Source organism: Haliotis asinina, chromosome 2 (genome assembly GCF_037392515.1).
Source record: "Haliotis asinina isolate JCU_RB_2024 chromosome 2, JCU_Hal_asi_v2, whole genome shotgun sequence".
NCBI lineage: Eukaryota > Metazoa > Mollusca > Gastropoda > Lepetellida > Haliotidae > Haliotis > Haliotis asinina.
The window spans coordinates 5956339-5983882 of NC_090281.1; the positions used below are offsets into that span (position 1 = coordinate 5956339).

Sequence of the window (27544 nt, forward strand, 5' to 3'; positions counted from 1 at the left end):
GTGTTTTCTCCAGTTGACTGGTCGGGAAGACCTACTAAACTTGATCTTTTCACTTTGTTGGTAGTTATGCCGTACAAGGGCTGAAACGTACATCTAGTATGTTCCCAAGGAGACGGTATAACACAAGCACAATATAGGTAAGTGAGCTATCTAGCTATCTCTCTCCAAAACAGAATGATTTGAGCTACGTGTAACTTTAACTTTTTCTGTTTCTGGCACATAGAGATACTGCGGGCTGCCTGTTTCACTATTTCCCGCTGTAAGAAGGCCTATACATATTTAGAGCTTAGCTGAACGCATGTTGTAGTCATAATATTTGTGTCAGGAAACATTATCAAAACAGCCTTGGTGACACAGAGATGTGTATGTTACAGAAGCATAGTAGGGCCACGCTACGTAGGAGATAATGAAACTGAAAAACGTTTTCACCGTGGCCCTAATACGTTTCCGTAGAATATTGATTCTCTCTGTTTAACTTGTTGTTTTCCTCTACTGCCATGGCGACTAGTCATGCCCTTTTGAGAGAGATGTCCCATGTCTAACGTTATTGTAATTTCAACAGAATGATCTGTGGAGCACGTACGTTTTAGTCCCGTTCAGTGAAACAATTTTAATTAGCACTTGTTAGAGAGATCAGCTGATCCGTAGGTATTAAATAGATGATTCCATGTTTCTTGACTACTACATTTTCCGCTCAGTGTATTTGGAATGCTATCATTTCTTTGATATTTTGGAACGCGGAGTCAAGTGTATTTGTAGGTGATTGCCTCCATTCCGTTGTGGAACTTGTCCCACCACCCCATGCTTGAACATAGATTTACGACAGTCGTAACACTTAAGTGGTCTCGTTGAACGAGATCCTGGATAGTTATGTTTATTTTCCTGGTTGTATTCCTGCCATGTTTGACTGTAACAATTCTAACAATCACATGTGTGTCGTGTGCGAGAGATCATCGGAGTATCACATGGAGCTGATGGTGAATCCATTGGCAAAACACACAAAGTACAGTTCGTATAATGATTAGAGCACAACATATACGTATATACTTTGTCTCTTGACTAATACACAATATTGTATAGTCTGGTTCATAATTATTGAGAATTTTTCTTCTTACTTTGAGCTATCCTAACACCTCAACTGATTCACTGATACTTAAAACTAAGTAATGGTATAAGGGAGGTAACTCATCTTCGCCTACTGAGTACAGTACAATTAGAGTTACCTCCCCTGAATTTGGATAGTTATGTTTATTTTCCTGGTTGTATTCCTGCCATGTTTGACTGTAACAATTCTAACAATCACATGTGTGTCGTGTGCGAGAGATCATCGGAGTATCACATGGAGCTGATGGTGAATCCATTGGCAAAACACACAAAGTACAGTTCGTATAATGATTAGAGCACAACATATACGTATATACTTTGTCTCTTGACTAATACACAATATTGTATAGTCTGGTTCATAATTATTGAGAATTTTTCTTCTTACTTTGAGCTATCCTAACACCTCAACTGATTCACTGATACTTAAAACTAAGTAATGGTATAAGGGAGGTAACTCATCTTGGCCTACTGAGTATAGTACAATTAGAGTTACCTCCCCTGAATTTGTAGCAGACGTCATTTTCCTCAGCACTGTCAACAATGTCTGCTGAAGATAAAAGAAGGTTGATTTTTGAGTTGTGTAATCAAGGAATTGATGATGTAAATACATTGGCAGTGTGAACAGGAACTCCTCTTTCTACTGTGTATAGGATTAGGAAGAATTTTAAAGAGGGAAAGGATTTTGGGCACCAGAAAGGAGCAGGGAGCCCCAGAAAATTGGACTTCTCAGATCGCGTCCGGCTGGGAATTTTAGCGTCTAAAAAGCAAAGGGCAAGCATCTCCAACATCAGGTATGAAATGATAGAAAGGGGATCAACAGTTGTATCAAAATCTACAGTTAGAAGAAATTTGATTGATCTTAGATGGGAGAAAAAGACTGGAATTCCTTCTCCTCTCATGAAACAAGAACATAAAGACAGGCGTGTTGAGTGGTGTTTGGCACATGAAAACTTTGACTGGGAAAATGTGATTTGTACTGATGAAAGCTCAATATGGGTATATCCCAATAATGTGAAAATATGGACAAAGTCTGCGTCAGCACCGTTGTATCGACGACCTAAATACAGCCCAAAGTTTCATGCATGGGGAGGGATATCCTTATTAGGAACGACCCCACTGTGTGTGTTTGAGGGAAATCTGACTAGTCAACGCTACACTAACATATTAGATAATTTTCTCCTTCCAAGTGCACATGTGTTTTATGGAAATGACTGGATTTTGCAGCAAGATAATGATCCTAAACACACCGCAAAACATGCCAAGCAGTGGTTTCAGGAGAAAAATGTGACTGCATTACCATTTCCTGCATATAGTCCTGACTTAAATCCCATTGAGAACATTTGGGGGATGATGAAGGAATGTGTGAATCAAAAGGGGTTGACAAAAATTGAAGACATGAAGAGAGAAGTGGTCCGATACTGGGACAGCATAACTCATGAGACACTAACCTCTCTGATAGGAAGTATGCCTACCCGTCTCAGACTGTGCCGTGAAGCTCAAGGAGACTTGATAAAATATTAAATTGTTACCTACACAACGTGAAAAGGTCAGTTCACTTTCACAATACATTCAATTTTATCTGATTTGTTCTCGTTTAATAATATGAAATGCTTTAGCTATTCTCAATAATTTTGAACCATACTGTATTTACAAGATAAACGTTACTGTGCACGAGAAAAACGATTTTTTGACGTATGAAGTAGAGTTTTGTTATCCATGTAAATGCCGTCGCTTCCAAGTAATTTACATGGCATTGTTATATTTACATGTATGCCGAGCATTGTAAAGTAGATGTGCACACATTTACATGTGTCCTTACCCATCCAGGATCCCCGCAGCAGCGATCGAAATAACCGCCGACTCGGGGACCCAGCACTGGCTGTTACAAATATCTGCAGGCCTTTGTGACTTTCAGTACAATTTCTGCCCTTATTTCTACAGGAATACTACGATAACGTACAATTTAACTTCCTGGTATCTCAGCGCCTTGAGAATAAGTATGACAACACCAAACTCCAGGTTTCGCTAACTGATTTTGTAAAAACAGTGTAAAACAGTGCAGAGTGTAGCGGGGTTGCCCGACCTCTGGGTGTTTTGCGAGAGGACGATCAGTTTTATAAAGTTGCAAGCCTGGTCGTCTATGGCGAATCTGACTTTGAGTATCATGACAAAAGTCTTGACTTAAGCAGAAACGAAAACAATAAGCAGTTTCTCTCCTCTTATACACGTCCATATCATTTTTCTTAATCCAGAAAATTCTGGACTGGCAACTTTCCAAGCGGTCTGGTAACTTTTGAGAGGAACCAGACGAGTTGTCTGGCTGAACGTTTAAGGAGTTTACAACACCTGAGTGTAGTCCATGTTGATTTTAATAGGTTGACTTTAACAAAATCGTGTACACTTACCATTAGGAATATTTTAGAGAGTTCTTTAATTTCAAACCGTCATAGCAAATCTGTCGTTTTTTGTAACTAATTTGTTTCTGTTTTAACGAAATCATCTTACTTTAGTAGAGTTTGTTGTCGAACATTCCCGATACATGACAGTTGTTTGAAAATAGTCATGTCTGGAACTTTGACACTATGAACACCAGTTTTTGTACTTGGCATACAGCGGCGTGCGTCAACCAAATAGATGCACTTCGTCATCGGATACCTTACTCGAATCTCACAATCTCCCCTGACTGTCATGAACGACACATTCAAAGGCGGTTCGTCAAGGGTTTAACATGTAAATCCTAGCGCAAGTTTATAATGGATATTATCAGTCAGTGTCAGCAATATCACACCGATGTTGACAACAGGTAATGCCTCAAATATAAATTTCACAACAGACAATTGATATATATATTATATATATATATATATCTTCAAAATCAGCCGGTCTCTGGATATTGGTGTTAAGATAGTAATCTTGTAGTTTCATAGTCAACACTGTGCAGGTATGTCAGTTTTCTTTGAATCGTTAATCATGTTCTCGCTTTTCCAATACCCGCTTTGATATTGAAAGAATTATCAATACACCACAATCATTAATGAACTTCGCAGTGTTGAATTTCGTTCTAAATTCCTTCTTTTGAGATGCCTTCCTCATATTATAAGAAAACTACATACGTCGTACATGCATTACAAAGTGAATGTTTGAAATCTAAATGTCGAATATTAACTGAATAATAAAGAATCGTGTTGGTGCTGGCGGGTACTGTGTTTTCATCAAGCAACCACTGAAACATTGTCGATGACCTAGAATCGCTGATCATGTCGGTGGGTTGTGTAGAAGCTCATGTTACATGGATGTGGCTTAACTTACGACATCACGTAAAATTCAAACCCAGCTTCCACTATAGGAGTCCCTGAATTCCTCTTACAATTTTAATATAAAATGGTATATGGTCTTTTTCAACAATATAATGCGTCTCGGTAAAATCAATTAAATAAATCAGCTGCGAAATCGATCGCCGTGCTTTGAAAATAACACTCATTGAAGTGTCAATAAAGCAAACAGAATCTACCCTGTGCATAATTTTATTCCTAATGTTTGAGATCTACACTTGCTGATGACTTATAAAATATGAATGGAAAGAGTACCGGAGCAAAACTTTGGGAAAATATAAAACGGATGTATTTTGAATGAATTGGCACATTCAATACAATATATTACAGTTTCCGTTTAGCATGACACCATGAGTGATGCAAACTCACGCACACTTATCCCCATTTCTGACTATACAGTGAAGACATAGTTTGTCAAAATGTTTCTTATATGTCACATTTTTGCACATATAATCCAAATACAGTCTCCTTCCAGTTTTTCCGCGTACTGGTGTAGGTGAATGCGTTAATGTCTCACCTCAGAATGGTTACACATAGTGCGGAAGCGTAGTAAAGCCATGGTGAAATTCTCTTTTCTCAGTCTCATTATCTCTTACGTTGAATATAGTATCTCCTGCGTAGGACATAATATCTCCTACGAATGACTGAGTACCACCCGGTGATGGCTATCTATCATATACATTATTCGACTTAAATCTCCAGATACAAATGATGCGGTCAGTCTCCTGTTTCACTGTTTCAATCACTCATAGAGTCTACAACCATGTGCTTCATTCACTATTAGAGTCTACAGCCATGTGTTTCATCCACTATTAGAGTCTACAGCTGTGTGGTACATTTATCATTAGAGTCTACAGCTGTGTGGTACATTTACCATTAGAGTCTACAGCTATGTGTTACATTTACCATCAGAGTCTACGGCTATGACTGTTACATTTACCATTAGAGTCTACAGCTGTGTGTTACATTTACCATTAGAGTCTACAGCTATGTGTTACATTTACCATGAGAGTCTACTATAACGTGCTTCATGTGCTATATAGAGTATACCGTTTCTTCACCATTAGCGTCATGTGTTCAACAATGTGTTTGCACACTACTGCCTTGTACTTTAATGCCTTGCGTTCAGCTTGCTCTGTTGCTACGCGTTGCAGTTAGTCCACTGTTATATGTTGCACTTTACTATTATGCGTTGGATATTTCACAGGTCGTTGCACATGAATCATATTCTGCGGTGTACATACATGACTACGAGTATTGGTAGCCATCTATGCTTACTTGTCCCTTTATACTTATAGAAGGTCTGTGAAGGTCCCGGGATAGAACAGGCCTTCAGCAACCCATGCTTGCCATAAAAGGCGACTATGCATGTCGTAAGAGGTGACTAACGGGATCAGGTGGCCAGGCTCGCTGACTTGGTTGACACATGTCATCGGTTCCCAATTAAGCAGATGCTCATGTTGTTGATCACTGGATTGTCTGGTCCAGACACGATTATTTACAGACCACCTCCATATGACTGGAATATTGCCTAGTGCGGCATAAAACTAAACTCACCCTCACCCTGATACCTATACAAACAACTATAACGACAGTCTTGTGCTGATTTGAATTTTGTATCGTTCTACACCACAAGTTGACTTGATAGTTTTCCACCCCAGCTAAGTCAACATGTAAACAATCACGAAAAAAAGAAACAATCCGCAAATGATCGTTGTAATCGATGCAGCCTAGCTCCATAAGAAGACAAGACAGCACTTGCGGAGGATGTCTTATAACCAGATTTTCATGTCAGCATCTTATAAACACACCCAACCCGCGCGTGTGTGTGTCGATGAATGTGTGATAGATAAAACATAACCATATCCAAAACTCCATAACTGCAATAGGATAAGGTTCACGTTAGGATAATGTAACACACACAAAATAACACTGTGTTCTAGCACTGTGTTATTCACTGACTTGCATTTCTTCTGTCTAACGTCATCGAAAGCCAAACGTGTCTCAAATTAATAACCAGTATGTCCTACGGAGGAGACACTAAGTTCTACGAAGCTTTACGAAGATATTAAATTATACGTAGGAGATAGTATGTCCAGAATAGGAGATAGTGACACCACTTTTTTCCGTAATAGAAAGTATTTTCATTTTGCTGACGTTTATAACTGGAAAAACACACGGTCAGTCTACCCTACTGCTTACAGTTTAATTTATAATTTACAATTTATGTCGTGGCATTTCTTAACACGATTAATTTTACTTCTAATATATTTTCCATTCTACCTAGACGGGAGGCGAGTCTAAATCAAGTGGCACCAATTACGTCATAATCCATGGCTGGTGACTCCAGTCTGAAAACAAACGTCTAAGAAAGTCCTAACACTTCAAGACTGTATTAGAGCGTTTCACTTTCAGTGTGAACAGAATAAGTGCATATTATGAAACAATAATATTAACTGATTAAAAAACCATGTCTATTGGTATAATAAGATCTATATTGTCGGTGTGGCGCATATCATGACTTGTGTTTGTCTAATTGATTCACACATGTTGCACTGATGACTTCGTGGCCATCTATAGATAATGAATGAGGACATTAGCCTAGCTGGCCAATGCATAGGGCAAAACACGCGATGACCCCACATGAGCAGTCTTTCCTACAGGCCCTGAAATACAACGATGAAAAGAAAATACGCATGCAAAATTATAACGGTTTAGACAGTCTTTTTGAGGTCTTAGATGAAGTTGTTTCCAAATTCCTTTACCTTCTATTTTCTCTGAAATTACATTTCAGGGTAATTGTAAATGTCAGATAGACTGAATATCTCTAAATAGTGATCCTTATAATCTGTACATGTTGTTTTGGATAGTTCCAAATATTCAAAAAGGTAGAGAGTACTGGATATACAAGATTGATAAAATGCATTTGATGAAGTGAAGAAGGAAACAGATGATGAAGAGAAACTAAGAGAAAATGTGACAGTTCATTTGGACAGTTGGAAATGTTTCTTCTGTATGGATACATTATACTTTCCAATATGGTTTGGCATTGGCTAGTGGTATGCTTGGAATGGTATATAAAACCCTGCTAACTGCATTATGCTGCGGACACAGCTCAACACTAGCGGCTCATACCATAAACACAAGGACATTGGCACATTCAGAACAAATGAAACGATACAACGGCAACAGGATCCATGATATTCCGAAAGATGTTCAATGGGATTCACATCGCTGGCAGTGCAAACGGGCTAGGACTATCGACTATAGTTGTGGGCTATATAATAAAATAATTAGTGTTGTCAACCATAAACAATCGTGGAAGGTTGCACGCAGCTTTTGTTTAGTGCATGTGTGTATCCAGTAGTGTTTGCACAAGGTGTCATTCTGAATATAACACGTACAAACCGTATGTAAAGCTGTCACATGATAAGAGAAGCGTTTTAAGCTGATTGTAAAATAAGGTGCCCGTGTCTTTATAATGTAAATGAATATATTTATACCCCAAACCGTGGTGATCACCGTTTGATTATTCACCGTAACTGTAACCGAAGACAAGAAATCTAAGAGATCCAGTCCCCAAAGCATAGCGACTATTACAAACATTAACCCAAAAAACACTGACAAGACAATCGATCAAATGCAAATTACGTCAGCTGTGATCAATTACCTTTGAATTAATCAACTCAACGCTCTACACAGTGAGTAATTCTGGCTTGCTGAAAGCCACAACATGATGATATATCACTGGAGGAGGTGCGCCGCGCTCTAGATAAAGCCAAGTCTGGCAAAGCCCCTGGTGTAGATGAGATTCCTGTGCATATTCTTAAGTGTAACTCTATAGCTGTCATCTTACACAGACAGTATAATATATGTTTTAAGTCATCAATCCTAGATCATGTGGTCTAGAGGAATAGTATGCCCCATACAGCGGCAGACCCAGGGATCCACTGGGATATCGAGGACTCGCGCCTGCTGTCGACAAGATCTGCTGTAGTATACTTAACGAGAGACTGTATTCATGGGCGGAACAGAATGGAGTAATTAGCGATGAACTGAATGGGTTCCGACGGAGTCGGTCAACAGTTGATCATGTTAGTACCTTAACATCCATTATAGAGACACGAAAACTGTTAAGAAAATCCACTTATACAGCCCTTATAAAGTTCACGAAGGCCTATGATGGGACTGATAGGGCAAAGCTGTGGGAGAGACTACATGATTGTGGTGTACACGGCAGAATGTTCAACGCCATCAAATCTATAAACAGTGATGTGCAGTGCTCTGTACGAGTTAACCATCAACATACCCCATGGTTTGACGTCACAAGAGGACTGAAGCAGGGATGTATATTATCTCCCCTTTCTTTCAACCTGTACATAGATGACCTTTTACGAACAGTGAATGAATGCGGTGTTGGGGTCTAGTGTGGAGAAGAGCAAATAAATATTTTAGCGTATGCAGATGATATAGTTCTTGTTGCTGAAAGTGAATCAGATCTTTTTGATGGAGTTTACTGAATGATTGGCGTTCTACGTTTATAATGACTGTGAACCAGGACAAGTCCAAAGTGGTGCATTTTAGAGGAGAATCAGTTCCCAGGACTGTGAATACTTTTATGTGTGGTTATAAGATACTTTAGACTACAGAGAGCTACCAATAACTAGGCTTGCATCTGACCGAACACCTCAGCTACAAGGATTGGAGATTTTATGACAAGGAATAATTTATCTCATATTTATTATCTTAACGGTGACATAGAGGTGCGTCTTCTTTCCAGAGATGTGCAGAGAATTGTATTTGACGAATATGTAATGGCGTGGAACAATCTGGTTAAATCGGACACCACACAAAATGGAAGGAATAAGTTGCGTCAATATAGACATTTTGAATCTGCATATTCTACTGAGGAATATCTTTAGTGCCCTATGCCTCGTGCCCACAAGAGTGCCCTTGCTAAGTTCCGGACTGGAGTTGCCCCATTTAAGATTGAGACCGGACGCTATCCCACTGTGTGGAAGACATTGTTTTAATTGCCCTGATGTGATTGAATATGAGCTCCACACGCTACTAAACTGCCCATTGTGTGAGAGGGAAAAAGAGAGACTGCTTAATGTTTGCATGACTGTCTGTCCTACTTTTAACATGTTATCTGACTGTGATAAATTTTATGATATATTATCAAGTCCAAGTGTGATATTTGAAACGGCCAGAACCTGTAATAACATTCTCTCTAAAAGAAGAAATATTTACATAAATAACTTTTACCTTTTCATATTGTATTGTATATATGCATTTTAATATTTGTTGTAACCTTTTTTGTGTGTCTCTCTCTCATAAATCGTTTTACGATTGGTCGTATACAATTTTATATATATGTTGTAATGACTTTTATTTGTGCACGAGTGAGACGTTGATATACATTTCTCCTTCTTCTTCTTCTATAGCTGAAATATTGACGTGTGTGCTAGACAAGAAACAAACAAAAGTAAAGGAATGTGATAGGACTACCCATAAAATGTGTTTGGACAATGAGGCGGAGACTTACTGATTATTTAAAGTCACATGGACTGAACAATGAAATTCTACTCTGATAGACTGATAGCATAACGTGATAGGAGAAGACAAAGGTACCTAACCTAAATCGGGCAATTGAATTCCCTAATGACTATCATGACGTCAAGCTCGACGATTGAAGAACAATGAGCGGGTAAGGCCTCACTGTCACTGGACCTTGTTTTATGATCAAGTGACAACATACACTCATGATAATAAACATATCATATTTGCCCATACCCGCACACCAATCAGTCGAATTCCTAACACTAGATTAGTAAAATGCGATCTTACATGTTAATTAGTTTATTACACATGGGAACATGCCAAAAAAGACACAAGGGCTGTGCCTTTTTATTTACATTTTTTGTATCGGTCACAATTTTACCGTCAGTGAGTGAGCGTAATACGTTAGGTCTTGGGTATCTTTTTATTTACATTCTTCCCTTTGCGTAGTCCTATACATACAAACGGGATGGCCTAAAAGTCGGCCCGGGCCGGGTCACGGCGGGCCAAATTTCTTATGGGATAATGATCCCATTAATGAGCACCATGCCTACAAATGATTAATTAATTAAGAAACATCCTTGATAATAATAATCAAATTATAAGCCACAAGCGCGTACCATATATAGTTTACTACGAATAAATCGGATAAAACTCATGAAGATAAGTTTCCTGCGAGTTGGCTGACCGAGGTTACGTCTAAAAGTGGAATCGATAAACGAAACATGATTTAAAATGCATAAATATTTGACTTCATTCGGATACAGGCTTCCATCGGCACGAAAATGTTTCCCATGTCTACATCCAATTAATACCACCCCATAAATTCACTATTCATAGTATTTAATGCATGCAAGAAATGATCTCTTCCCTACACTTTAAACATCATCTAAACCACAAAGAGTTCGGTCCGGCTTGGCCCGAGCTCTCAAAACCAGCTTAAACCTAGAACATGCATCTTCAATTGTAATTAAATACAGAGTGGCATCTTATCTACCCAAATACTACTTCATAATGTTATCAAGTGCAACATGTAAAGAAAACTGGCCCCTTAAGGTGAAGTCCTGTTCTCACTTCATTCTCAACATAGACTCAAGTCTTTGTTCGGCCCGACCTGGCCCGACCTCTTAAAAGCAGCTTAAACCTATCACACGTGTACTGTTTTGTGTTTACAATTACAGACGACTATTCTATCTACCTAAATACCTCTTTGGTGAGTCTCAAAACGTAGTATTTGAAGCAAGCACGTTGCTTAAAGTCAACCCTATTTTCTTGACATTCTCAATAAAGGCACAATATCGCAAACTTTCGGTCCGACTTGGCCCGACCTCTCAAAAGCAACTTAAACCTAACTCATGTATGTAGAAATGTATTTAAAACCTTAGAGTGGTATCATATGTACCTAAATACTACTTCATAATGTTATCAAGTGCAACATGTAAAGAAAACTGGCCCCTTGAAGTGAAGCCGTGTTGTTCATCAAGAGATTGGATCCACTCACAGGACATTTTAACATCAAGTTCAGTCGTGTTATACAAGTCCTGAACTGGGAGCTGTAAACTCAAGAGTGACTTATTAGTAACATTAATCCAGGATCTATAAACTTCCGAGACCACCTCGTAAGAACACTTGATAATCTAAAATCTGGCGTTTCATTCAATTTATTCCAAAATCTCAATATTTCTATCTTTTGTTTACAGAAAGGACTTGTCCAACCCATCTCTCCCCTGACTGCCAAATTTGTGTTTTACAACCGACTCCGAGAAAACATCTGCAGAACTGCATTTATGCAACAAAATTCCTTTGTTCCTCAGATAGCAGCGCCATAGGACAATATAGGTTGAATTAAGTTATTGTACAAGGTATTATAAACATTACAAGCCATACCACCTAGAGTCCTGAATTTGCAGAAAATCACACCCAGAGCAATATTAGCCGATTTAGCAATCTCTTTGTCTGTATACTTTAAGTCGACGTTTTCTTGCAACCAAATTCAAAGATACTTATATGCAGAGTTATAATCCAATACATTACCACCAATATTAAAAGTGAAGCTTGGTCTGGAAACAGAACACGGGCGATAATGAACGACTTTAGTTTTCTGAATGTTTACCAACATACGCCACTTAGAGCACCACTCAGATACGACGCCCAGCATCCTCTGCAGCGACAATTCACCCGGTGCTAGCAAAGCTATGTCATCTGCATGAAGAAGACTCAACTCCATCGATGTCGACACCACACCCAAGCTTATTAATTTTCGTGGCAAGATCGTTAATGTATACCGAAAACAACGTCGGAGATAACGTGCAACCCTGGCGAACTCCAGAATTTATACCAAAAACATCTGTAAGTATATCGTTAACACGAACCCTTCCAGGAGTATTTTCATACATTGACTGAACTGCATGAAGAAATTTACCATTAATTCCCAGTTGAAGCAATTTATACCATAAGCATTGGCTGTTGACCCTGTCGAAAGCTTTCATTGCATCAATTATACAAACAAGGTAGACTGTTTATTTGTATTTCAATTTTTCTGTGAGGCGTAAGGTGCTTTTGAGAGGCCTCGCCAAGTCGGACCGAACAGGGACTTAACACTTTGGGTCGAGGCTAATTCTCTTTAAGGGACCAGCTATCTTTACACGTTGCATTTTGTAACACTACAACGTGATCTTTAGGTAGATATGATACGAACCTATGGATTTAAATACACTTCAAGATACATTTGAGAGGTGAAAGATACTTCTGACGGAACGTGCAAAGTCAGACCGAACACCTGTGATACAATATGTATGTTAAGACTATGCAGCAAAGAGTGCTGCGCTTTGAGGAAACGTGTTTGCACATGCTTTGCTAAGTGTTATTTAGGTAGATATTATTGCACTTTGTCTGTCATGTGTACAAGTAAATTTAGGCATTTACATACATTGGATTTTTGGTGGATTTATGCTTTTTAGAATATAGTGGTAATACATACGATTTTTTGCGCGTGCGAATGCATTTTTCCTTTTATTATCCTTTACAATATATTACAAAATGTTGTGATTTAATAAATGTCTTTTAAGACATATTTATAATCATGTAACAGTTGCCCACTGGCTCTCGCCAATGCCCACTCCTCTTTAACATAAACGTCAGCATGAAACAATAAAAGTTAATTAGGAAAACCCAATTGTTTTAATTAAGGAAAGAAAAACTGTAAAAACACTGTCACTTCCTCCCCAGAACCCCAGGATGTCATACCTCACGCGCTAAGAGAAGTAAGTAACCTTCTCACACAGATATATCAAGGGCAACACATAACAACAAGACAATGTCTTTTCTCTGGGACTCTCCGTATGTTATTAATGTTGGCTTTAACAGGGACCCTATATAGATTGTAGAGTATCCCTGGTTATAACTATACATTTTCAACCAAACCGTACTTGGAATTCTAGCTACCCAAATCCACAGATTCCGTTTTAATATTCTGCAGTCCAGTTATAGTAGTACCCGGTGGCCCGACCCGGCCCGACTTTTCTTGGCCCGACTTTTAGGCCATCCCCGTACAAACACAAGTACCTCTCGCAGATAACCATCACGCTGTGTCATCTTCACATTTTTGACCGACCCTTCTCACTTGATCGAAGTGATGAAGTTGAAGACGTTGGGATGGCATGACGTCAGTGGCATAGTTTCTCTTGTAATGCTAACCTTCTAAGGTGTTATTAGTCCAGAGGGTGGTGCTGGTGCGGTGGTTACAGGTCTGGATTCGCCTCAGTTCAAAAACTGAAACACAATAAATCTGCTGGGTTTAATGATGTCATAAATGAGTACATTTCTTCCATTGCTGTAATTGTAGATATTTATGCAAGGCTTTTCCACGGAGTTTTCCAGAAACCTAAATAGATTAATAATGCCTATCTATAATCAAGACCTTGATCCTAAAAAACAGAGAATGATAGACCCATTACTTTTGAGTTATCTTAGGAAATTATTTACATCTATTTTAAATAATCCCCATACATAATTCCACAAACAATAATACGGTTTTATCTGAACCACAAGCTTGATTTAGAAAAGATCATACATTGGACCATATTTTCCAATTTAATCACCTTTCTGAACTGCTAAAAAGTAGAAAACGATTATGTGGTGCTTTCATTGATTTCCAAAACGCCTCTGATACTGCTTGGCGATTGTGACTGTGGCAAACATTGATACCAAACAACACAATGCTTCCTGGTTAATAACATGAATCAAAACATCGAATATTTGTGAACAATGTAATGTAGTGAAGACCAGTGTCTTACCATGTACGTCTGGCGTTTGTCAAGGTGAATATTTATCATTTAAGGATACCTCACCTCAGGAAAGGCTTCTAAAGCTTCTTTCCTAGTTAATAAATTACAATATAATGATACAACGTGTAACATATCTGGCTATGAAAGGATTTGTATAATGACACTTTTGACAAAATTGGAATGAGTTACATTTGTGCTACAAGGAATGTCCTAATAAAAACAGTCTTAAAGCACTGTTGTAATTGGACTCCAAGACACCAATCTACAGACCTAGATATCAAAAACATCAAAATCCTCCAAATTCGCTGTTTATATTATTTACTAAAATTTCTGAATTGAAAAATGTTCTCTATCTAATAATGGGATGGCGTTGCTTAATTTCAGAACTTCAAATCATTACTTACCAGCTGAAACATGACGATGGATTAAAACTCTCACAAAATGAAAGATCATGTACACTGTGTAATGCAAATGATATTAGAAATGAATTTCACGTTTTGTTTATTTGGTCAATGAAAGAAAAATTATATATTTATGGCCATTTCTGTAGAAAGCGAACCAGCTGTTTCACGATTACACGATGCCATTTAGAAAGTGGTCAAATGCAACATATGTCATATTACTAAGAAAGTGAAATCCCAAATATGACATATGTTGCAGCTGTTTCACCTTAACAAACTAGGACCAAAAAGGAAATTAGCAGTAGTTTGCAAAATAATCATTTCTCATTTTAAGCAGAGTCACTGCAGACGATAAACGATACCTCACTAATGTAACATTGTTATCATTCTCTGCCTTGTCGGCTGTGTACTTGAATCCCTTGTGGTTAGTACCTCTAGCATTTTTAACAGACCTTAAGCAGTTGCGTTTGCCATTTTGCCAAGTATGAAGTGATCCACATTTTATATGTATATATATGAAGAAATTCTCACAGTGTACTGATACTCTTACTCAAAATTCTGCTATCCAGTAGTGAAACAAAAGAGGATAGCTGAATTCATTGCAAAATACCTTACTTATTTCCGAAGACATAAAACCTAATCCAATACCAGTGAATGGCTTAATTAATGAACTCAGCTTCTCCCAGATTCGTTGCACGCCGCGAACCGACCTATTAGCAACGAGTCAACAGATTAGTCTGTGTGACTGTTCAACAATCGGCGAATTAGACTTGCCCATTGACTTTCGCTAATACCCACTTCTCATTAACATAAAGATCCTGTGCTGGTTCAGCATGAGACAATAAAGGTTAATTAAAGAACACCAATACACACTGTATTTTCATTTACAGGTTGAAACACTGCCACTTCCTGCCCGGGACGCTGAACGCTAAGTGAAGTAACTATCACCACAATACAGTGCACTTCTACAGGACACTCGGTATGTAGTCATTGCAATTGTTTAGTTTTTACTTCATCGTTAACTATATATTTTCAATTAAACTAGCCTTTTGCGAATGCATGAAGTGTATGTACCCAGATGTGCAGATTTCGTTTTGATATTCTGCAATTCTTATTTATCATCGATAAATATTTGAGTGTACGTTTTAAACGTTTGGCAGGAGCAACCTTTCGGATGTGTCTTAGGGTAACGGTGTACAGACTAGAACGCACTCACATATGCTGTATGTTGTTAGTTTTGTTTTAAACTGATATTATATATATATATATATATATTATTACGCTATGCAGAATTTGCATTGCTCCTTCATGAATCAAGTGACCAATGATTATTAAGTAAGATGATTAAAAGAAACAAGGGTACACAGAGATCAGTCAGCTTTCTTTTGTAGTGTTGAAATCATGCGTGGAACCCGATGGACGCGTGTAGAGTTTAAACGTTTGGCTGGAGCAACCTTTCGCATGTGATGAGGATACCAAGCGTATAGTTGTAGATATATAAGAAATAGTTTCCGAAATAACAACACAGATCTTCTCCTACATGTTTCAATCGTGTATCTTCAGGGAGAAGCGATTTCAGTTAAACACATATATATATAATAATATATGTATGTGTGTGTGTGTGTGTGTATATGTGTGTGTGTATACATACATACATACATACATACATACATACATACATACATACATACATACATACATACATACATACATACATACATACATACATACATACATACATACATACATACATACATACATACATACATACATACATACATACATACATACATATTGATGAGTTAAACAATACGGCCTGAAAATATTACTCGATACTAGTAAATGTGCAGCAAGTCACGTAAAGATAACTGACGAGCAAAAGAAAGTGCTCAGGTGTAATTGTTGATGCAGTCCCAAAATATGCGTTCCAACTAGTAAACTTATTGAAGAACATTGGTTGTTTAGAAATCAATCATCATGCTTCATTTGCCGAAATGCAACCAAAACATTTCTACGAGTTTCGCCGCTTGAATATGAGGAACCAGGAGAGAAGTCGAAACACCGGGTCGGTGTCAGCGTGTTATTCACCAATGCAACCGGATGTTGGCGGTGACGTCAGTATGTAAATGATCTTGAGTGTTTTCTTTATGAACATGGCCTCGAACGTGTAAATAAAATTATTGAGGACCAGCGTGGTATTTTCATGAAATTGTTAATATTACGTTATGTTTATTCTTCTTCATCTTGGAATGATTTTCAATGCTGACGCAAGGGCAAGAAGTTAATTTGATGTTTTGATCATACGCGATATTATTGTGATTTATGTTTCGTCCATACATTCAAATATTGTGTTTTCATATGACATGCACCACGTAAAATATCGCTTTGTCATGGTGAAATTACATCATGACCAATGTTATGACGTGACGTTGCTTCTAAGTAGGCGTCTTCTAAATAACTTTCTCAGATAATTTCAATTTAAATGATGAAAATGAATTGATATATTTTATTGTGGGCGAGAGATTATCCCAAGCCCAATCATACATAACTGACTTTTAAAGAACAGTGGTTCGAAACTCAGGAATAGCCAAATTAGACTTGATTCGCAAATTGTATTGAAAAATAGTTTCAGTAGACGGAGGGTGTAAGTGTATGAGATAATTAGAAAATACAGTTTCAGAGCGATGCATTATGCAAAAAGAAGGGGTTCAGCTATAGATGTACACATTCGTTTTAACACTCTCATGTTAATACGATAAGGTCCACTTGACTTGTTTGCTTGTAAAGTATTAATCATATGAGATACCTCCTTGTTGGTTGCAGGAATATTTCTCGTTCTGTTAACACAGCGATGGCTACTTAAAGTCCGCCGCCATAATTAACAGTTGAAATATTCATTTAATGTCTGAGTTTTATCCAAATCTGTAAAAGCTGAAGGTATCCTAGAACCATCAGTTACAAGAGGAGAATGGGCCCCGAAGAAGGTTTTTCAACAAAACATAAAGATAAACCAATAACCACCTGATTGATTAGCCTAAGGTGATGAATATTTATTAAACTTAGAATAATAGTTTATTTTTTTCAGATTATTTACTTTATTTCTTTGTGTGTTTTTTTCTAAATAGGTCAGAACTATTCAGAGATCGAATGCCTTTTTCTCTTCTATTATGTTACGAAGGGCAATGGAAAATAAAGCAGCTTAACTATATTCTCGATGTCCAGTGTTTGAATAGCCTCCATTTTATTTTGAAGGATCATTAGCAACGTTACATTATGTGGGTAATGTGGTTGACGAGATATTAGGCATCACAGCACATCTGGATTTATGAAAATTCTGAAAAAAATGCCGATAATGGAAAAAGATTTGTCCTTTGCTACCTTTTGGATATTGTTATGCCTTCACATATCACATATCACATATCACATATCACATATCACATATCACATATCAAATATCACATATCACATATCAAATATCACATATCACATATCACATATCAAATATCACATATCACATATCACATATCACATATCACATATCAAATATCAAATATCACATATCACATATCACATATCACATATCACATATCAAATATCACATATCACATATCACATATCACATATCACATATCAAATATCACATATCACATATCACATATCACATATCACATATCAAATATCACATATCACATATCACATATCACATATCACATATCAAATATCACATATCACATATCACATATCACATATCAAATATCACATATCACATATCACATATCAAATATCACATATCACATATCACATATCACATATCAAATATCACATATCACATATCACATATCACATATCACATATCACATATCACATATCACATAAAATGTTCAGTAAAGCAGAGGATGACTTCCCTTCATAATCAACAAAGATTTAGATTGCTTGTTTATTTAGACGGGGGCAGTTTTCTTAGGATATTCCCATTTTAGCCTTCCAAAACATTTAGTGCAAATATACAACATATGAGAGCTGACACGTGTGTGACCATTCAGTATTTAGTTACTTGACATTAAGTATTTCGTCTCGGCATAGCCTAGAGAGCTTACTTTAGAGCGTCAGTATCATTTGATCTCACGTCTATTGTGTAATCAAAGTACCGAGTCTTGCTTGACTGGTTCGAGACTCCACAGGCTCAGTGACTTCTATGTCTTCATACACCTCGGGGGTTGCTGCGAATATCAATCATTCGATTGTATGGTCCAGACGCGGCTATTCACAAGCGTCCGATATTCGTTGTAAGTGTGAACTTCAAACTTCGACAGCATGCAGTGAGAAATACTCATCTCTGTGATCCTTGTTAAACTAAGGATCCCATTTACAAGAACCCACTCTATGCTGGTCTTCGGGGATTCTGCCAAATCCGTTGCCATTACTTTCTTCACCTAGATACAAGCGAATTAATTTGCCCGAGCACATTGATATATGACAATAAGTTATATGCTATTTCTGTTCTTTGAGGTTTAAAGTTTGTCATCTCAAATTGTTTTTTCTTTCTTCCTTTACTGACATCAATTTACGCATTTGGGTTTAAAGTTTGTCATCTCAAATTGTTTTTTCATTCTTCGTTTGCTGACATCAACTTACGGGTTTGGGTTCAGGATGGAGGAGGAGGGAGGAGGGAGGAGGGAGGAGGTCGGGTAAGAGGGGAGGATGACAGAAAGCTCGTCAACACTGACAGAATGTGTGTCAAACATGTCATCTGCATTCACAACTAGCTATCTGACCGGAGATCGATCCAAAACTAAATATGACATTATTGCATAGTATAACCAAATTAAGAACTCAAATTAGGAATAAAGTATACAACGGAAAAGGGTGTCGGACTAAAGAACTTATAGAGTGTGAATGGGTCCTGCCGGAATATTACTGGAATATTGCATAGCTAACATGGACTCCCTGGGGACACCCTGTATTGCCGGTGTAGTACGGATGAAGGTTGAGCGTCAGGCTTCCACAGTGAACAAGGTGGAAGTAGATTCGTCGCTGTATAACAGATCAATGAGCTATAGAGCAGTTGTGACGACCGCCCATGTACACAAAGTTCAGTATATCACGTTGACTGTACCTGTGCGTTAATGTCTTTTCACTGCGACGTGGCTTTCTTCCTGAAGATTAATCTGTCACAATACCTTCAGTCATTTCCAGTACACCGCTAACGCGTATGAAAGGGTACTCGAAAAGAAGGCCGTTATTATTCAGTGTCACAGGTAGCATGATCAGATTGGAATCCTCTCACTTGCTATTGTCGCAGTGGAAGGTAAGAGATCTTAGAACGTATCATCATAACATGCTGGCCATAGTTTGAATATATCAATATCGGACAAAGCTGAATATTGACTGGAATATTATTCATACTTGGTGTAACATATGAGGAAGCGTTCATAGGTTTTAAGCGTTATTCTCCAATGTTCACGGTCATCGTCAGTGGTTATCTGGTTTCTGTCAGTACGAATATATGCATCATTAGATAATATGTGGCAAAACCTTTGTATCGCATGATGGCAATGTAACGTACAGAATAGCTTATTCGGATTAAGAGGTTGTCTGATTGTGCGTATGTGCGTTCACGTTTGAGGTGAGTGTGTGCCATATATGTGTAGTGTTATGCATCTGTGTCTGTGTCTGAGTTTGCTATAGTATAGTGATCTACCTTTAACTGCTGGAGATACTCAGCCCCTTTTCATATTGTATGGGCTAAATTTGAAATCAAATTCTAGACCTAGACGCTAGATTTAATTCTTTATACTGTGATATTCTATTTGGTATTAATGTCTTTCGTCGACCTTTTTTAAAATTTATGTATTTATACTGCGTTTTTTAGGCACGATATGGTGAAAGACGGCCACTATGACTATAAAATTGAACACACTGGCTCACTCACTGAGTAAGGGAATGTGAATTGTGTGAATGTACAAGCGTATGTGATTGGTTCGTTAGTGGTGTATGTGCGTATGTGTTTGAGGCGGCAATGAATAAGTGAATGGAGAGCGCACGTGCATGTTGCCAAATGCCCCACTCTGTTGTCAAGTTTGATTTACAATCAGACACATCACATGTTGGAAGCACAAGAGCTGGAGAAAGGGAACCATATCTCAGATTAATCTAATCATGATCACCCAAGGAGGAGAGAAGTACATACACACCATGCAGCCTACGATTTCCTTTAAATGCAAAGACAGATTTAGTCGTGGCCCCCAGAGTCGTGGGTATTTGACACGATAAGTATGCTTTCTTAGTCACAATACTTGCATTATTCCAGTCAGCGTCGGAAAGTTTGTCATTCGTGAGCAGAAAATAATCAATGACTCTTACGACCGTCTCCAGGTAACCGATGTCGAGTCATTGATTTGTATATGGAGAGTGGCTTCTTTCAACAGTCTATTTCATTCTGTTTTAATGTCAAAGATACTCTTCATTTGCTTATTGTTATCTTCTCTAACAATGGAGTCAAAGAACTGCTAGCAGCAGTGACGATAAAATGTTGTAAGGTGTCATAAAATGTATAGAATTACAACATTTAAGCATGATCCGTTTCTGTTTTAGCAGTCACGACATCACATAAAGTCAAGCAACCGAGTCAAGCAACCATATATCTTCAAACAACCAAAGGATCATAGGGAACTGTGGCAGAGAAGGTTCATTGAACTCTCACTGGTGCGACAAGCGTTCGTTTGGATTCAGTATTGCTCGACAGAGGCAACTGGGCTGAAACTAGTTTGAGTATCCGCCATGCTTATTCGACGTTGGCCACGATGCAGCGTCAGACACTGGCTGCTGATCATCATAATGACGTTCACGTTCACATCGTTACTCTGGACATTTCCGCCTAAGACTACCTCCTGCTCTTCCGCAAATGGTAAGCTTTGCGTTAATGTCTTTATTGGGCAGGACAGATGTGTTTGAGATGGTGAGTGAGTTTAGTTTTACGCCACATATATTCCAGCGATATGGCGGCGGTCTTTAAATAATCGTGTCTGGAGCAGACAATCCAGTGATCAACAAAACTGCTTGAACTTAAAATCAGCCTGTAAATAATCGTGTCTGGACCAGATGATCCATGCCCAGTGATCAGCATAACTATTTGAACTTAAAATCAGTTTGGTTTGGAAAGGAATAGTAAACTTTTAATAGCAAATATAGAACATAAATGTTTAGTGCACTCGTTTATAAATTCAACAGGAAGATTTGATCCAAAATAATTTGTGCATATGACATCTATTATTTACCAATGATTGGCGCTATTTCTCGTTTTTTCCATATTTATAAATCATTTGCATTGTACATTCATTATGACATGTTCACCCTTCTTTCCACTGTTTACCGGAGCGGTAATAATATATAAGTCTATGCTTGTCTACCTTTCGGGCCCCTTTCATTGGAAATAAAAACGTTTAATCGTTTAGACAGAACACTATCATCTAACATCTGATACTGGTTCATAAATCCGACAATAGATTCTGATTTGAGCACTGACCTGATTTGATTATAGAAAGGATTGTTTTTCATACCCTATTCCGTTTTTGCAAAGTTAGCATGTCTCAATATAACGTTTACCGGTTAATACGAAATGTTATACTTCTTCAACAGGTTTCTATGACACTGGATACCTGCCATTGTAAATACTCAAGTATCTTCAAGTTCAGCTCCGATGTATATCCCTTATGTGTCATATGCAATATATTGCAATCGATGTTTTATATAATGACCATAATAAATATTAAACCATGTCCCCTCGACCATAACCAGGTTATAGCATTTCCGATAGCTTCCACTGAGTCGTTAATTGGTTGTTTCGGGCGGAAATTCAAATTAGTGTTGCGTCCCTCAGGCTTAACATAACCCGTAGTCAAATGTCATAATTAGAGCTGTGTTCCTTAGGCTTCACATGATCTGTAGTCGAACGGCATGATTTGAGCTGTGTCCCTCAGGCTTGTCATGACCCGTAGTCGAATGACATGATTAGAACTGGTCCCTAAGGTTTACCATGCTCTGTAGTCTAATGACATGATTAGAACTATCTCTTGGGCTTAGCATGATCTGCAGTCGAATGACATGATTAGAGCTTTGTCCCTCAGTTTTATCACGATCTTTAGTCGAATGTCGCGATTAGTGATTTGTTTGTCTCTACTGTAACATTGATAGTGGCTTCCATCTAATCAATTTGGATTTTCCAAGCATCAAGCTGACAAAGTCATGTAGCTGGAAATCCAAAACTGTATGAGACTCAAACCACCACATTCACTGATTCATGTCAGCATCCACAGAATAACTGCGAACATCTTGCGACTAGTCGCGCAACATCTTTCCTGTGGTCTGCATACCAGCATTAGTGTCTGTGTAGAACATTGTTACATGTAACCACTTCAACGAGAAAGTACATTCAACATTTATTTTTCAGGCTGGATACTGGACGACAACAACTCAGCGAGACGTTACACGGTAAGAAACTGTCAAAATAACAGTTGGATTGCAGATTTGTTTTCCTTGGTAAAAGTTATTTGGATCAATGGGTTCGGGTGTATGGAAAACAGTATATGACTAACACCACTTGACAGTCTTTAGCAGTCCTTCTATACCTTTCCTTGTGGAGAATCTTACAGGATATTTGTAATTAGGAGTTTATGTACACACAGTAGTTTGTTGGCGCATTCTTTTTATGGTAGTATGACCTTTCTCATTCATGAAATTTAGTGTCCTGAAGACAGTTATATACAGCTTGAAGGTGAGATGTGGTCAGGTGAGTAGAAATGGGGTTTAACGTCGTGCTTAAGAATATTTTATGAAGACAATTCTAAACAATTCTGAGCTCGTTCATTCCATTTGCAGCAACCGCGAGAACACACCTGGGCTGAAGCCATTTCAGTTGTTGGGAAACCGAGACTGCAGAAAGGTAACATTTATGGAAAGAGCATACTATCAGAACACCGAAGTGGGATAACACACCAAATATCTGTCAGATCGTTTAGGGTGCATGGAGGGCATAATAGAGTGATGCTTGTTAGATCAGTTAGTTTACATGGAGGGCATAATCAAATCGGTTAGGGCACGGATGTCATGGTAGGTATCAGTGGACTACGGTTCGTGGGGTACGTTGGTAGTCAACGATGCCACAGTGTCTAGCCACCGGTACATTTGGATCCCTTTTGCGACAAATGCCGACCATGCCTCACAAAGAATACTCTCTCGCCTGAACTGGCAAGCTTGTCCAATGAGCCGACTCCATCTCACGCTCACAAAGCAGTGTGGCATTTAACAGGTAGCGTGTCCAGCAACAGTTCAGATAGATGATTCACGAGCCGTGATAGTGAATCACACACCGCAATATTCTTCTACTGACAGGTGTCTCAAATCTACATTGCGTGGTGTCCAAATGTTCCAAGATGAAAAAACTAATATATATCACATGGAAACACACAAGAACCAATGTAAACATATGTTCATTATGGCTTCTTTTTCAGGTTTCCTAACGATTGGAATACCAACAGTGTGTAGAGAAAATGGAACATACCTCTTGTCAACTTTACAGTCACTGATCGACCACAGCTCTGAAACCGAACGCCGGAAAACAACTGTTGTTGTTTCTGTGAACGATCACAACGCCACCTATATATCGGAATTGAAACATGCTCTCGCTGATGAGTTTTCTACATATATTCTAAACGGATTTATTCACGTGATAACACCACCGGATAGTTACTACCCGCCTCTAAACTCACTGAGATCAACATTCGGAGATTCAGAATACAGAGTCAGGTGGAGGTCAAAACAGAATCTTGACTATGCATTTTTAATGAACTATGCCAAAGATTTATCAGAGTATTACTTGCAGTTGGAGGATGACGTCACAGCCGCGGAAGGATACGTACAAAAAATAGGGTCGTACATTCAAGAGCGGAAGCACCCGTGGACGATGCTGGACTTTTCAGTCATGGGTTATATTGGAAAACTTTACAAGAGTATTGATATTCCCAAATTGGCAAACCTCTTGCGATCTTTCTACAACGAACAGCCATGTGACTTCTTGTTGTTGCATTTTCTGAATTTGATGTTACAAAAGAAACGATTTGTAAGAATTCCGACGCTGTTTAATCACGTGGGTTATCATTCCTCATTGAGTAATACGACCCGTGATATGGTGGATGTGTACTTTGAAGGTCGTGTTAAAAAACACAAGGGAGATAATCCACCAGCTAAGTTGTATTCCACTATAGACACATTTGAAGACAATTATATAAGCATGGCTTATAACAAATCAAACACAGGGAGATTTTTCTGGGGACGAAACCCCAATGCTGGAGATACAATTACTGTAATATTTGATGGTCCTCAGAATATAAGTGGTGTTGCCATAGAAACGGGTCATTTCGCTGATCCGGAAAGAGACCGGGCACATGGTGCCATTTTGGAATATGGTAGGCGGTATACTGCTTTGGTGAAACCGCCATCTTGTATTCCTCTTGCTGTGATAGGAGTATTTGTGGGAGGCCGCCTTGATTATCGCAACGGAACCATTTCAGATGTACAGTGTTTACAGATAAGGCTTACCGAGAAGCACAAACAATGGCTGATAGTGAAGGAAATCGCTGTGTTCCTGAAAACGTTATAGGTAGAAGTACATTTTATGTTTTTGACTTACAGGTCACGCGTGATCTCATCTTCTTTTGATTTAGAAGTTTGTTGTTAATTCGTCATTACCGCAAGAATATGTCCTGAATGTAGACTACATTTCCTACCGATTCAAGCGTCATTTTTCAGAAATTGTTTTTTCAAGTGGGATTTGTTTCCGAGGAAATCTGCCAATTCAAGAGTAATCTTGAACTCAAATACGCGTTTCCTATATAATCGTTTTCATTAACTTTGGATCTCAGTTCAGTTGTTTTACTATATATTTGATTTAGACATCCCCCTTACCCAGCAATATAGAACAATAATACGGAGACTGGTAAAACTACCCTTTCAGGAAGCTCAGGAGCAATGTGCAAATAAACTAATATACAAATAAACGTATCACTGGTCAGAAAGTTAAGTTAGCCTCGATGTTTACTTCATTATGCTACTGCAGTTCATGAGGTATCCTTACTGAAGCAAAAACCAAAGCATGATAATGACCATGTATTATATTTGGTGACCAAGATATGTCTTGAAAGCCATTTCAATACAATATAAAACAAAGCGTTATGGATGTTTCTGGGCTATTCCTTGCCACCTAACGAAGGGGCAGGAAATAGTCCGGAATCGTTGTGTAGATAATAAAGAAGACGTTGACATCCATAACATTGTGTCTTATTTTAGAATACAAACTTCTAAATGCCTCTCAAGAACCTCATTTTAATAGAACACGACATTATTCAAGTTTAACATACGTTGTATTAAAGATTGCACGTTCTCAGTAAAGTAGAGATTCACTTTGGTTAGGTGGATTACCATCCGGGACCCACGATTACCATTCGAACCCACAATCTTCGAGTTAGGTATGTAATCCACAGTCTAACACACACAGCCACCTCAGGTTCCACAAAAGAGGAAGTCGGATAACTGGTAGTGGGAATCCTTAACGAGTTAAGTGGCAACATGCGAGGGAACTAAATCAGAAAGATAGGCATTTTTATAAGAGCATAACTTTTTAATAATTGTGTATTCCCGAGAGATTGAAATTTAGTTCCTAGGTATTTGCTCGTTTTCATGACATGCATGTTGAGAACTGTACAAATCATAGTAGTAAGATATATAATTTGTACATTTAAAACTTCGAAAACAATTTACCATAGGGGGGCACTATCTTTACAATTGTTTGTGGCATTCCTTTTGTTGTATCAATAAAGTTCATTTGTAATGCGGCTTTTCTACTAGGGAAAAAGTCTAAGATTTGCCTTTGAAAAAAATGCCCCATGACAATATCCTATTTTCAAAAAGGAACTTTTGACAAAAGAATACCGAAATAATGTTATAGCATGAGGACCACGCATGACAATAATGGAAAACAATACTGGGTTACTGGGTCACAAAGATTGAAAAACTTCTGTGTGCAGTCATGGACCGAATCCATATCATTACCATTTTATTATAAACTTTTCAAAACACATCCAGTACAGAAAACTGTTTTGGTAATATAATTTAGGATAGCGTTTTATCGTATCCGTTGCTCATTCCATGATTTCTTAGATGTTGCAAACTATGTAACTTAGAACTGATTGAGGATGAAGAATGTTTACGTGTTTGTCCATTTTACTTATCGCTTTGATAAAAATTATATATTATATTAGATTTGTCTTCTATTACCAATGGCTAAAGGGATGATGTGAATCCAGCTAGTATCCATGGAGATAGCTAAGGTACTGTAAGTCACCTTGGCCCTTGGTATGGTGATCTACCTTCAGACGTTGGTGATCTATAGCCCGTGTTATTTATTGTATAGTTTTTATGCTAATTGTTTTATGTTCATATCTGTGATAGTCTAGTGATTTTGCTGCCAGGTCACTAGAGATTATATTTTCCTTATAAAGTTATTTTCCTTATAAACAGAACTGTTTGTGGACTGAATGAATTTACCATGTATTTAAACTTTTAGAACTCGTTATAGATCCTTATTTTCAAATAGTAGCTGTCTCTATATAAGCATCCAAAATTAATATAATGATGTGTCATTTGCGAAAAATATGTATGATATTGCTTTCAGTTTCCTCTTTTGTGTTATTTATATAAACTAAAACAGGAAAGGTACTAACACTGATCCCAGTCGCACGCCTGTATGTGTTGCAGTAAGGGAGCCTTTGATTATTACCATGTGTTTACGTTTTTGTAGGTATTC

The 27544-nt window shown here is 38.0% G+C and overlaps 1 protein-coding gene across 1 annotated transcript; it reads left to right on the forward strand.

Moving 5' to 3' along the window:
• On the forward strand, positions 1-27411 carry LOC137272220 (alpha-1,3-mannosyl-glycoprotein 4-beta-N-acetylglucosaminyltransferase C-like). Its single transcript, XM_067804580.1, has 7 exons — positions 1-137; positions 11699-12347; positions 15576-15664; positions 21280-21592; positions 23135-23175; positions 23563-23626; positions 24195-27411. Exons 4-7 carry the CDS (start codon positions 21466-21468, stop codon positions 25340-25342), a joined length of 1380 nt encoding a protein of 459 aa, XP_067660681.1. The 5' UTR covers positions 1-137; positions 11699-12347; positions 15576-15664; positions 21280-21465; the 3' UTR covers positions 25343-27411.
• The last annotated feature ends 133 nt before the right edge of the window (positions 27412-27544 follow it).